Source organism: Tachysurus fulvidraco, chromosome 9 (genome assembly GCF_022655615.1).
Source record: "Tachysurus fulvidraco isolate hzauxx_2018 chromosome 9, HZAU_PFXX_2.0, whole genome shotgun sequence".
Taxonomy (NCBI): domain Eukaryota; kingdom Metazoa; phylum Chordata; class Actinopteri; order Siluriformes; family Bagridae; genus Tachysurus; species Tachysurus fulvidraco.
The window spans coordinates 25,759,654-25,774,653 of NC_062526.1; the positions used below are offsets into that span (position 1 = coordinate 25,759,654).

Sequence of the window (15,000 nt, forward strand, 5' to 3'; positions counted from 1 at the left end):
TGAAAGTGTGTGGTTTGGCTTGTAGTTCAGAGCAGGAGCAGGGCAGAAGGACAGATTGTCCCACGATTCCAGTCAGATCCACTGTCTGTTGATTCAGTCTGCAATCTGGAGAATGAACAAACATCAACATATTGTATTGATGTTACAAAATCAGATTAATCTGTCATGAGATTATCACTGAAGTAACATTGTGAATAAAAATGACTCATTTACCTTTAACAGTGAGTCTGACGTCTCTGTAGTCACCCCCTTTAACATTACACCTGTAAAGTCCTCCATCCTGTTCAGTCAGGTGTGATATGAGCAGAGAGAGATTTCCTGAAGAGTGATCATTAACCAGCTGAAATCTCTCTTTGTACTCATCACTCTCAGGAGATATCTGTGCCCAGTTATATCTATCTGTATTTTTCTTCCATGTGAATGTCTCAGGTTTTCTGTGGAGCTCAGTGCAGGAGCAGGGCAGCAGTACTGAGTCTCCTGTGTATGCAGTGATCTGTTCTGTCTCTTTATTTCCTTTCAGACTGCAGCCTGTATGAACACACCAGTTAATGATGTGTTAATGAGCAGTTCACCATCTGTAACAACTCTACAGAACTACAGACATCCTGTAACTCCACAACTCACTAATGTCCACAGTAAGGATGTACTGTAACTGAATGTGACATCATGAACAGACAACATGCTCTACACAGATACAAGTACAGCTCTGAGTCAGTAATTGAAGGTACAGTGTTTATTTATTCTACAGTATTGTGATCTAATCCATTCCATTTGCTTTATGATTTTATCCAAAGCTACTTTTTCCAGGATTTAAAATCACATCCATATTTTACTGTAAACCAAATGCTCTTTTTGCTTTGCTGATTGTTTACACTGTAATTGTGGAAATGCTGTAAAACTACAATGTAACTTAAAACTCAGACACAGAAAATGATCATTGGAGCATGAATACAGATAAAGATCTTGTCATCATGTTACTGCCCAAAGCCACAGGTCAGTAATGATCTCTTTAATATTTTAAACTACATGATTTCAGTAGTTTCATGTACAGGTTATATTTCCACATCAGAAGTAAGAGAACTACAAGATGAGATTTAAAGGCTTTAAATAGCAAATTCTTACATATTTTACAATTATTTTGATTATTGAATAGGAGAAAGAGAGAGAGAGAGAGAGAGAGAGAGAGAGAGAGAGAGAGAGAGAGAGAGAGAGAGAGAGAGAGAGAGAAACTCACCTTCAGTGATGTGAAGAAGAAGGAGAAGATAAAAACACACCAGCATTTTTAATAACTCTCCTTAAGCAGAGACACTGTGTGTGGAAATGCAGTCTTACATTCGATCTTTAATGCTCTCTCACACACACACACACACACACACACACACACACACACACACACACACACACACACACACACACACACACACACACACACACACACACACACACACACACATGATCACATATAGTTAAGAAATAGTACTACTTTTTTTCAGTTGTTACTTCCTGTTTTGGCAGTCATACTCTCTCTCTCTCTCTCTCTCTCTCTCTCTCTCTCTCTCTCTCTCTCTCTCTATCTATCTATCTATCTATCTATCTATCGCTTATATTTTCTACCAGCATCAGGCCCAAGCATGTATTACTCACCTTCAGTGACATGACCAATCTTACTGAGGACCCAAATCCACACACTATACTGATCACACACACTGCAGGTTTAACACATTACCACATTCACACACTGACAGGAAGTGCAAATATTAGCAACACACCACTGACAAGGTAGAAGAGTGTAATACTAAAAGCGTGATGCTTCATTGAAACACACAAATGCCAAACACTGCTTTAACCAAACAACACAATAAGTAAAGACACTAATTAAAAAAAAAAAAAAAGCAGGTTTTTGATTAATAATTGTAAGAATTGTTGACATGGTGATGATATGTTGATGTGGCACTGACAGCAGAAGTATACAGGAAAGTCCAAAGGTAAGAAGAGTTAATTTGAACTTGTGGACAGAAAAAAAAGAAAAAAGTGAGGCTGGTGCGGATCCAATTTGTGAATGAAAAACAGCTAAAATACGTTCATACGGACTACAATACAATACAGTATGTAGAAATACAACTGCTCATACATACAATAAGTTCAAAATCTGGTCGACCACATTCATTTATAATCAGTGTTCTAAGATAAAACATCTTGTGGTCTCTAATTAAACTGAATAATTAGACAATTATAGCTTTTTTTATTCCACTAGATGGCAAAATAGAACAATAAATTCTAAAAAGGACCATTCTGGTCTGTTCATCAGGTGTGTAAATGTTGTGTGGTCTGTTGGTCAGGTGTGAAGAAGGAAAAAACATGAGGGAAAATAAAGACATCTAGTGGCCAAAACATGTAATGACAGGTGCAGAATCCTAAAGACACTAGGAAATAGAGAGAGCAAAAAGAAAAGCAGGAAATCTACAACTGACCAGCCCTAGGAGCTCCACTCAGGTTAACAGATGCTCCTCCTGCAATTTCTTGGCATGCTGGCAGGGCAGGCATTCTTTCCTCCATTTCAGTGAGTCTTTGGAGGTGGAAAAGCTGCATCTTGCCATACTCAGGAGGAACATTCACAGCTATAACTGGTGGAGTAACTACATACTGCCTTTAGTCTGTTTTAATGGCACTTTGGTAACCCTTTCACCAGGCAGTGCCTATATTATTGGGTCATACATGTTATATGGTACATGGAGTAATCTTGTCTCTTAATATAAGGGCCCACCTTTCAGGGGTGTAGCATCTTCATCTACCCTGTTCAGGGGTGTCCCCATGCATAATGTTTTGCTGTGACAGGCTGGTCCTGCTACACACCGGGCATGACTGGTGTCTTTCTTCAGACAATCAGAATATGAAGGACACGTGACTTGGATGCCCTTTGTTAGCCAATTAAATATTGTCATGTGTTCACAGAAGCTTCAATTAACACAGTTACAAGTTACAGGAATAAAAGAATGAAAATCACAACCCACCTTTAACCATCAAAGTCCTTGCAGTTATTTTCTGCTTTGACTGGTCTTGTGAATTAAATGGGTTTAATCCAAACCTCAACAATAAAAGATCAAATAATTTTCACCAGAAATGATTTACAAGCAGGAATTTTCTTCACTAATAAAAATATTTCAGTAATAATAATGATTTTATGGCTTGTTACAAGGATCTGATTAAACTAGAATAAATCTCACTAATGTTCATTGTTCTGTTGGATGTTTTTTTCTGTGTTGTGTAATAAAAAGCAGAAATTGAAGACAATCCACAGTGAACTTTTCAGCTTCTGTCATTTATTTTTGAAAGAATTTAGAATAGAAAAGTTTGTTATATCTAAAGCTGAGCGCTTTTGTCACTTTTACAGCTGTGTACAGAACTAAAGGAATCATATTATATCAAGCATGCCTTAAAAACGTGTAATCTTTATAGTTTCTTTGTGTGTGTGTGTGTGTGTGTGCGCGCGTGTGTGCGCGCGCGTGTGTGTGTGTGTGTGTGTGTGTGTGTGTGTGAGTTAGTTAGTTTTGATGCTGGCGTGTGTGTGTGTGTGTGAGTTAGTTAGTTTTGATGCTGGCGTATACTGTAACTTCTTCTGATGCCACTGGAGCGTGTTCTGCTCTCACAGTGTTACTGTGGACTACAGTCGAGTACAGCAAACCATCCTGTAGGAATAGAGCAGCAATAATGTTATTACACACACACACACACACACACACACACACACACACACACACACACACACACACACACACACACACACACACACACAAACACACACAATAAAACATATACACATGTCCATATAAAATAAACACATTTAGAATTATACACACCTGTTCTTCCTCTTTGTTGTGTTCAGTTTTTGGATCCATGGCGGTGTACAGAACATCAGAATCATTCTGTAGGAAGAATATGATGCATTAGAGAAAACCAATGACACACACACACACACACACACACACACACACACACACACACACACACACACACACACACACACACACACTCACACACACTATGTGATGCTCAATCTACTGAACAATGGTATGTTTTCCGACCTGCTCCTTCTGCTGTCCTGCTTGTCCATCATCGATCTGTCCTCGTCTCTGTACTACAGAATGAAAGAGTGAAATGCAGAAATGTGTGTGAGTGAGTTAGTATGTGTGTGTGTGTGTGTGTGTGTGTGTGTGTGTGTGTGTGTGTGTGTGTGTGTGTGTGTGTGTGTGTGTGTGTGTATACCTCTGTGTTTCCAGTAGACGACCCCTCCGAGTATCAGCAGCAGCAGCAGAACCCCAACAGCAGTACAGATGATGATGGTGGTGTTGAGAGGATCTGACAGATGATTATTGTCTTGAGAGTTTATCCCTGTGTGGAATAGATGAGAAGTGAAAAGGACACAGGGGTTTAAATTGTTCATTCTGATTGGTTCACCATATTGAATCATTGTCTTGCTCTGACAGTTTATATTAACATGCTGATTCTAATATTTTATCGTTTCTATAGTAACAGCTCCTTCACGGACTCACAGAGAGAACTCTGTGGACTCTACAAAATCTGAGGCCAATTTTAAGATTTATTACTTTTTATAACCATCTGAGTAATTTGTTAATTCATATTAGCTTTCTATTTAAATAAAGAAGATTAGTGAGATGATTCTGCTCCTGGAGATGTTAAAAGAACAGGAGAACATCATGAGCTCATCTTAAATAAACAGAAGTTAATGCAGTGTGTATCAGTGGTGTGTGGTACCTGGTCTGGAATGAGGTAAAGTTGTTGTGATCACTGGTGTGGATGATGAAGGTCTTGTTGGTGCCCCTGTAAGGAGAGAAAGGTTTAATAAGTTATAAATAAAGAGTGTGATGTGTGGTGAATGAAGGCAGGACACAAGTGTGGAAACTCAGTGTGTTCTTTATTAAAGACAATCCAGGAATCTTAGTGAGAAGTGAAAGCAGGTCAGAACACAAACTCAGATAATCTGTAATCATAAACACAAACACAGACGAAGGACAGAACACAGAACAGAAATGTGTCTAATTATTACATTTTATTTATCAGTTATTGTCACCAAGATTTGATGAATGATCTCCACATCATTTTATTATAAAGTAGAAGTTCACATATTTATTAAAATATTTCATTGCCATAGATAAATACTGTAGTCGACTTCACATAAGGTTTATAGACAGAAGGATGTTTTACCTTTTACTGTGAGTTTGATGTCTGTACCGATTTTGTTGTTGATCTCACACCTGTACCATCCTCCATCCTCTACAGTCAGGTGTGATATGAGTAGAGAGAGATTTCCTGGAGGATGAACATTAAAGACCTGAACTCTGTCTGTGTAGAGATTTGTCTGCTCCTTTGGGAAGATCTTTATGTCATAAGATCCTTTATAAAATATCCATCTGAAAGTGTGTGGTTTGGCTTGTAGTTCAGAGCAGGAGCAGGGCAGAAGGACAGACTGTCCCACGATTCCAGTCACATCCACTGTCTGTTGATTCAGTCTGCAACCTGGAGAATGAACAAACATCAACATATTGTATTGATGTTACAACATCAGATTAATCTGTCATGAGATTATCACTGAAGTAATATTGTGAATAAAAATGACTCATTTACCTTTAACAGTGAGTCTGATGTATCTGTATTCAGTAACTTTAACATCACACTTGTAATCTCCTCCATCCTGTTCAGTCAGGTGTGATATGAGCAGAGAGAGATTTCCTGAAGAGTGATCATTAACCAGCTGAAATCTCTTTTTGTACTCATCACTCTCAGGAGATATCTGTGTCCAATTATTTCCATCTGTGTATTTCTTCCATGTGAATGTCTCAGGTTTGCTGTGGAGCTCAGTGCAGGAGCAGGGCAGCAGTACTGAGTCTCCTGTGTATGCAGTGATCTGTTCTGTCTCTGCATTTCCTTTCAGACTGCAGCCTGTATGAACACACCAGTTAATGATGTGTTAATGAGCAGTTCACCATCTGTAACAACTCTACAGAATTACAGACATCCTGTAACTCCACAACTCACTAACGTCCACAACTTACTTGTGTCCAATAATCACTAACTTTAATAACTCTCTAATATCCACACATGTTCAATCGAAAGACTTTTGCAATTAAAATGTATTTTTAAACATTTCCTATGAAACAACACACTTCATCATACACAACTACAGACAAATCATGTCACAGTATTGTGGCAAGCTACAGACATGTAGTTTCAGCACATGACACTTCTACAGACTCAGGCAAAAATGTTTAGAGGCTTTTTACACAGACAATAACAGCAGAAAAAACATTGTTCAAATTTATACAAATGAAGAAGTTAATATATTGTATTGATGTTACAACATCAGATTAATCTGTCATGAGATTATCACTGGAGTAACATTGTGAGTAAAAATGACTCATTTACCTTTAACAGTGAGTCTGATGTATCTGTTTTCACCCCCTTTAACATCACACATGTAAAATCCTCCATCCTGTTCAGTCAGGTGTGATATGAGCAGAGAGAGATTTCCTGAAGAGTGATCATTAACCAGCTGAAATCTCTCTTTGTACTCATCACTCTCAGGAGATATCTGTGCCCAGTTATTTCCATCTGTACTTTTCTCCCATGTGAATGTCTCAGGTTTGCTGTGGAGCTCAGTGCAGGAGCAGGGCAGCAGTACTGAGTCTCCTGTGTATGCAGTGATCTCTTCTGTCTCTTTATTTCCTTTCAGTCTGCAGCCTGTATGAACACACCAGTTAATGATGTGTTAATGAGCAGTTCACCATCTGTAACAACTCTACAGAACTACAGACATCCTGTAACTCCACAACTCACTAATGTCCACAACTTACTTGTCCAATAATGACTCATTTTAATAACTCTCTTATAAACTACAGACAAATCATGTCACAGTATTATAAGCTCACAGCACACAGCTACAGACATGTGGTTTCCTCATATGACATTTCTACAGACTCAGGCAAAAATATTTAGATGTTTGTGACAGAAAATAACAGCAGCAAAAAAAACATTTTTCAAATTTATCCAAATGAAGAGATTATTGAGTGTCAGTTTGAATGTAAATGTCTCTCATCATCTGTCACACACATGGTCAAGTGTTAATCCACAGAACACAAACTACACAATGTTCACATGAACATGTTCCTCTGAGACACTGATACTCTGCATGTATTTTACTCTGAACAGCAAAAACCCACTTCTATTTTAGTGACAAGCCACAAGAAACAGGAAGTGACAATGTGAACACACCACATGGGTAAGCAGTTTAGTGATGTCATCCACACATTCTGTGAAGAGTTTACACACACCCCAGTGTTTAATGTATCTTTGACATGATTGGTACAAAATCTTGTGATCTAACCACATGTATGACGCTAAAAGAACCTCGATGAGTAACAGCCAATGAGAGAGCGAGAGGAAGGTGTAGGGGGACGAGGAAGGAACAACCAGAACAGCCATCATGATGAAGGAGACTCAGTGTTCTACATGAACCCAGGACATAGACGGGGATTAATAAAGACCTGGCAGAAAGTTCTTACTTAATAAGTGTTAAGCAGGTTTGATTAAAGTCCAATAATGAACATTTTCTCCTGTTTATATTTCTATTTACATTCAGTTTGGCAGCAAAACCAAAAACTCCAAAACTCAAATAATTTCAGTTGTTCAGTGAAAACTTTATATTTTCATATAAAAAGTAAGATTAGTGAATGACTTTATGGTTTAAAAGACAAAATATCAAATACAGCATTTCCTGACATCGTATTAAACAGGAATATGTGTGTGTGTGTATGTGTGTGTGTGTGTGTGTGTGTGTGTGTGTGTGTGTGTGTGAGAGAGAGAGAGAGAGAGAGAGAGAGAGAGAGAGAGAGAGAGAGAGATCAGCAGACTCACCTTCAGTGACATGAAGCTGTATAAGGAGGAGGAGAAGAAAACACACCTGCATTCTTCCTGAGGACCAACACATTAATCCAAAGAGAGAATTAGAGCTAAACACACACTGACCGACTGCTGCAGTGTGTCTCATCATAATGAACACACTCTATAGATCACATTCACACCCTCACAGTTAAAACAGGAAGTGCAACATTAGCAGTATGGCCTTGACCACATAGAAGTAAGAAGTCTCTAATGTCTTTTGTACAGCAGAACTGAGTCTATGTTCTGAATCATTATTAATCATCTAATGCTGATAAACTAATCAATTATTATACATTTTAATGCATCAAACAAAACCAGTGTGGTTTTGCATTCATCCTCGTAAACATGTATTTTACTGTGTTTTTTGTCAACGTACATTTTTCATGAGCTTTGACATGACGTAGTGACAGTCAGCAGCAGTCTACAGCATTACTGACCTGACATCTCCATCTAGTGGTCTATTAGAGTTAGTGCACCAGAATAAAGCTCATTATGATACGGTTGCTTGATATATTGATTGATCCAATAACATTAGTACACGAGGGAGCAGCAACACTTTCTTAGTATAAAGTTTTTATATTCACTAAACATATCATGCACCAGTACATCAGACCAGCACATTTTTATGAACAGCAGATATGTTAATCCCTCTCCACTGCTTCTCTCTTTGTACCTATCCCGAGGCATCCAGACACTGTACCAGCTCCCAACGTCCTCTGTGGGACGAAGCCTTTGGACGTCCACTGAGCCGAGGCCGACTCTAAGAATCCTGTGACATCTCCAGTTAGACTCTGTGGTACCCAGGAGATCAGAAGTCCATGATCCTTACACCAATACAACATTTAACTGACTGTATATTACAATCACACCCCCAGTGTCACCCATATGAGGATGGGTTCCCCCTTGAGTCCGGTTCCTCTCAAGGTTTCTTCCTTTACCAATTTAAGGGAGTTTTTCCTTGCCACTGCTGCCTGAGTCACCTCAGACTTGCTCATAGGGGAATAAATACATACACACTATATACAACTAATAATAATCTAGAATTTTTATTCTGTTAATTCTTATTTCTTTTATTATTCGTTATTTCCTTCATCATTAATTATGTTTACCTTCTGCTCTATGTTTATGTTCTGTAAAGCTGCTTTGAGACAATGTCTATTGTAAAAAGCGCTATACAAATAAACTTGAATTGAATTGAATTGAATTAAACTTGTTTCAAAATAAAAGTTCCTTTTCTTTACACATGCGCACAATAAAATCTTGCATATTTTCTGCGTACAACAGACAGTATTATAATCTAAAATAAAATAAAATTATAAGCAACATAACATAATATAAATTATATGATTAATGAGAACATATAACTCAACACCCCCACTTGTTCTCATCATCTTAAGCCATGTACAATGTCATCACAAATATTTAGTTCCCAAACAGAAAACCCTTGAACTTTTGATACAGATATTGTCAAAATGTCTGCCACCATGTCTTCTGTTGGACAGTACACAATATTTATTCTTCCCTCACTTACAGCATCACGGACAAAGTGATATTTTACATCAATGTGCTTAGATCTAGATCTATTCACTGGATTTCTACTCAGTGCAATGGCCCCCTGATTATCACCATACATCGTGGGGCAAGTGTAAACACTACTGTCCATGCCATTTAGCAGTTGAGTTAGGTTCATGCTTTCCTGAGTAGTGTTTGCTAGACCAATGTATTCAGCTTCGCAGGTTGGCAGTGTCACCTGTTTCTTGGACTTCCATGAAATAGCCGGTCCTTGTTCTGTCAGGCTGAAACCGTATCCTGAAATGCTACGCCTACCTTCTACAGAAGATGCCCAGTCTGAATCACTGAATGCTCTTAGACTTAAAGTCTTGTCTGTTTTCTTGAAACACAGCTCGTAGTCAACCGTACCTTTCAGGTATCTCAGTACATGTTTAGCAGCTACTAAGTCATGTGTTTTAGGCTTTGCAAGGGTTTGTGACAGTTTACTGACTATCCAGCTAATGTCTGGTCTGGTACAGGTCACTGCATAAATCAAGCTTCCAATAAGTTCACAGTATTCTTTGGGGTTCTCAATCTTGTTGTTGTTTTCTCCCTCATTCCTATTACACTTCACTTTTAACTCACTTGGGGAAGCTTTTGGTTTACAGTTTGACATTCCAAACCTTTCAAGCATTTTGAGATTGTACCTTTTCTGATTCATTTTAATCTCTCCATCTTTTTGTTCAAACTGAATCCCAAAAAACAAGATATTTTCCCTAGATCTTTCATGTTAAATTTGGACTTCATTTCTTTCTTTAAAACTGTTGAGCTGATCCTCACTGCTTGCTGTGATTATTAAATCATCTACCCATATGACCAGTATGATTGTCTCATTTTCAATCTGCTTTCCATACACACAGTAATCAGACAAAGTTGTTTTGTTCCAAATGATCATTTAAAAGTTAGTACCAGTTTCTTCCAGACTGTTTTAGACCATACAGAGATTTCTTCAACTTGCATACTAACTGGTCTCCTGTGTTAGATGTCTCTTCAAAACCCTCTGGTTGTTCTAAGTATACTGTATGTCTTCCTCTATTGGAGCATGAAGATACGCTGTTTTTACGTCCGTCTGATGAACAAAGAAGTTGTTCTGAGCAGCTATCTGCATTAATGCCCGTACCGAGGAGAGATTTGTGTCGGAGCAAATGTTGGCCTCTCTATAGGTTTGGGGGACTCTACACACTGCCCTGTAGCAATAATCAACACTCACATTGGTTACATCATCTTTGGAGTATGTCAGGTAATCTTGTAAATACTTTGGGGGTCTCTTTTTGAGTGGTAATGTTTTAGATTAGCCGTGGCTGTTAGACCTGTACTGTTTTTCTTGTCTTCTGTATCTACTTTTTCCATAGTTCCATCATGTTCTGACACTTCCTTATTGTCTGTATTAATACTCTTTATGTTTTCATCTAGGATCCGGTTCTCTGTGATTTCCTCATTTTGTGGGGCATCACCACTGTTCTCACTATCCGGTATTCTGTTGCTGTAGACTTAAATTCCTAAGTAATCTTCATCGGTTTGTGTCTGCTGTTCAGCACTGCTCTTCCTAATGAATTTCACCAATCTATGTTTTGACACTTTTCCTATTTTTGTATACCAGATAACCCTGCTAAAAAAAAACAGCATTGCTGGTCCAGCATAAGGTATGTTTTGCATGCTGGGACCAGCCTGGGATGGTGGTATGCTGGTCCAGCATTAGGTGCTAGTTGCCGGTGTGCTTGCCGACCAGCCTGGGATGCTGGTGTGCTGGTCAACATATGTTGTCTTTTGGATGCTAGTACAATCCCAGCAAGACCACAACAAACTCATTTGCAACATATCACATTTCTTAGTGCATATTCATAGTTAAATAAAGACCAAGACAATTTTCTAGAGAATTGCAATTCACTTTTTACTAAAGAAAAACATTCTGGATATCCTTTGGATATTCCATGGCTTTATATATATATATATATATATATATATATATATATATATATATATATATATATATATATATATATGGGTATATATATATGGGTAGTTGACGTGACATGGCTTTTTCACTGTCACAGAAGATAAAACATAATTTATTTCACATTTTCATACATTCATACATTTCAAACATTTTCTTGTTTTATATGAATTTGTTGTTTTAATACCCAAGTTATTGTTAGTTTTTTCAGAACTTTGAGCCAAATCTCAAAATTGTCCTTTGGTGTGACGGTAGACAACATTATTTCATAAATATTACATTTTATAAATAAAGAAAATAATGTTTAAAAATCTTAATGAACACTCCTGGCATAATTGTGCAAGTGTCTATTTCACTAAGTGGCCATCACTTTTCATATACATACATTTCTAAAAGTGTAGGAATTTCATAAAGTTTGTCACAGAAAAAAATGTCCTTTGGTGTTATGCAAAAACCTAATATTAATTTGGGCAATATCATGGACAACTACATTTAATTGAAAGACCCCACTCAAGGTCATGTGACTGAAGACCCCTATGAAGGCCATGAGAAGTGCACATGGTAAGTATTTCTCTCAGAATTGTTTAAATATTGAACTATGTTTTAAGACCACTGAAGTTGTTGTTTTTTTGTCCTTTGGTGTGACACCATTCATCTAATCATGGTGAAAATGATTCTAATTAGTACTTTCATGTAAAATAAATATCACTTTAAGAAAATAATGTTTTAATAATGTGAACAATTCTGTCTCAAGTATTTATTTTATGTTATTTAATATAATTTCTTAGTACTTTTTAAATGTCACACCATAGGACACATTTACAGTATTGTTGAGTGAAAAAGTGAAAAAAATATGTGAAGTCATTGACAAAATGAGTGACCAGTACTATTTTCTGAAACTTTCATACTCCACAAATATTTCTGAAATTTTCATACTCCACAAATATATGTATTTTTCTTAAAAAGTTATGCTTTCCAAAAAAAGTACTTTTTCTTGGTCATTTGTCAACTACCCATATACACACACATATTATATGTATATGTATAAGTTTGTTTAAAATATTTATTGGACAGTGACATTTGCCATCACACTGTAATTTACACACGTGCACAAATAACGTTACACAATATAACCTTTACAACACACATTTTCGGTCTTAGCTTCCGCTCTCTCTTTTAGCGAGTAACAAGTAGTACATGGTGGCGATGGTTTATTTAAGAGGTGCTACCCGGAGTCGTTTGCCCCTAGACAACTCCTGCTCTATGTCTTCTTTATTCTCTGAAAAATTATAGAAACAAAATAAGAAACAAAACTATAAATCACTCATTTGTTTATATTGTGCAGTGAACGAGTTACGATAAAACAGCTACTGCTTAAGCATTAGTATTTGTGCCCTGAAGAAGTCTTGCTTCCATCGTACCGAATAAACCTGAGTTTGGTCAAACATGTCATAGTTAAAGTCCTTAATATCGCTAGTTGAAACAACTGCCATGCAGCCGTCATCCAGGTACCTCAAGTATGCAAACATTCTGATTCCCAGTGACGAGCAGATTTGTCGAGTAGAAGTGGAATCTTTTTATTTACCTCAAAACAAAATCCTAAATACAGTGGCAACATGATCTGGAACACGTGCACTTATACTAATTTCGATAAACACTGTAAGGTATATAATGTAGTCGAAAACATTGCGAGATTTATTTTTTGGAAAGTGCAGGAACTACATTTACCTTCATACGTGAACATAATTGCTTTAAAGGTTGCATAGCAACGCTGATGCTGGGTAATATCTCATATGTATCTTTCAAAAACCATCATTCTGTATGCATTATATGCTGATTCCCTCATGGAGCCCGGGAAGTAAACATTTGTTTAAAAAACAATGTTTTTATTCTTTGTTATTCAAAGTTTTTTGAGCTTTGTTATTTCATTTCTTTATTCAAAAGAGAGAGCAAAATAAATAACACAGTTATAATTAAATATATTCCAAAAAATTGTGTTTTAATCTTATATTAATGTGTTACATAGAAACATACACAAGCAAAAATAAAGGTTGTTCCCATAAAGCTCATTCCAGAAAGATCATACTGGTTAACCAGCTACACCATCCCTGTTTTGCTTGATAACACCTGACTATGCTGGCCACCAATCTATACCAGCACTGACCAGCATTATACCAGCATGAACCAGTAAAAGCCAGTCTGGACCAGCATGGAATTCATGCTGGTTTATGCTGGATTTTTCAGCAGGGAAGCTGGGCTTTTTTTACTATATCCCACAAATATTCCCTTCTCACATCTAGGGTCCAAATTTTTATTCTTCACGGTGTTTGTACGCATAGCATTCTGATCCAAAAACCCACATTGTAGAAAGGTCTGGCTTTCTTCCTGTCAACATGAAGTATGGAGTATTCTTAATTCTGTCATTATAGCATCTGTTTCGGATGTGAGTTGCCGTTTGGACAGCATAAGGCCACAGCACTTTTGGTAATCCCTGCTCTATTAGCAGATACCTTCCCCTTTCAAAGATTGTTCACCATTGTCTCTCAGCTGTACCATTTTGATGAGGAGAGTACGGAGATGATGTGTCATGTCTTATATCCTTTTCTCGTAAAAGTGACTGAAATGCATTGCCTGTGTATTCTGTGCCATTGTCTGATCTTATGCTTTTGACTCTACCGTATGGTGCACTGTTTGCAAGGAACCTCTCTGTCGCTAGAGTAGCGTCATTCTTGTTTTTAAGTAAGTAAACAGATACTGTGCCTGAAAAATCATCTGTGAATGAAATTGCATACTTATATCCATCTTGAGGTCGGTTCAATGGGACCTGCTAAGTCAGTGTGTACCAACTCTAAGGCCTCATCAGCTTTTGTGTCAGTTTTCCTGTTTCTGCTGTTGATTAACTTTCCCATAGTACAAACATTACAGTCTAGTTTGGTATTACCTGTGATTTTCATACCCTCTACCACTTCAAGTAATTTCAACATATCACTAACATTACAATGTCCCATGATCTCATGCCATGTTTTAACATCACGAGTTAGACTCACTTTGTCCCTGGACATCATATCAGTGACAGATGCATCAACACATTGTTTGTTGTTATTTACCATTTTCAGATAGTACAGTCTCTCATGCTCTTCTATGTGGAACACAGCTCCATCCTTGCCTTTTATTTCATTCTGTCCTTCCTGGAAGATCACCTTGGCCTCATCTGTTGTAGCAGCTTGAACGGATATGATGCTCTGTGGGTATGATGGTATGAATAAGGCCTTCTTTAAAGTAATCCTGACGCATTTCCCTTCCACGTCCAGCAGTAACACCTCTGCGTCACCCCGCTTTAATGCCACGTTGTTCATCCTGGCTCCATCCACTAACTCCATGCAGTGTGACTTTGGGTCGAAACTCCCATCAAATTTCATGAAATTGTTCTTCTCTGTTAAGATGTGGGACGTTGCTCCACAATTTACCATTAGTTCATTTCTCATAATATTGTCTGGAAGAAATGTTTGACTGACTTTGAACACAAATGTTTGTTCTTT

At 37.5% G+C, this 15,000-nt stretch overlaps 2 protein-coding genes across 2 annotated transcripts in view; both read right to left on the reverse strand.

The window, feature by feature from the left end:
* LOC125145437 overlaps positions 1–1,410 on the reverse strand; it is a 4,195-nt gene extending 2,785 nt beyond the window's left edge. Inside the window, exons 1-3 of the mRNA XM_047818209.1 lie at positions 1,235–1,410; positions 214–528; positions 1–105 (exon numbers count right to left, since the gene is read on the reverse strand). The exon at positions 1–105 is cut by the window's left edge and continues 207 nt beyond it. Coding sequence (XP_047674165.1) covers positions 1–105; positions 214–528; positions 1,235–1,280 — 466 coding nt within the window. The 5' untranslated portion in view covers positions 1,281–1,410. The remainder of the gene's footprint in view (positions 106–213; positions 529–1,234) is intronic.
* Positions 1,411–3,298: 1,888 nt separating this feature from the next.
* The window catches only part of LOC113649525 (obscurin-like), a 293,303-nt gene continuing 281,601 nt past the window's right edge, over positions 3,299–15,000 (reverse strand). Inside the window, exons 19-20 of the mRNA XM_047818190.1 lie at positions 3,858–3,923; positions 3,299–3,686 (exon numbers count right to left, since the gene is read on the reverse strand). Coding sequence (XP_047674146.1) covers positions 3,579–3,686; positions 3,858–3,923 — 174 coding nt within the window. The 3' untranslated portion in view covers positions 3,299–3,578. The remainder of the gene's footprint in view (positions 3,687–3,857; positions 3,924–15,000) is intronic.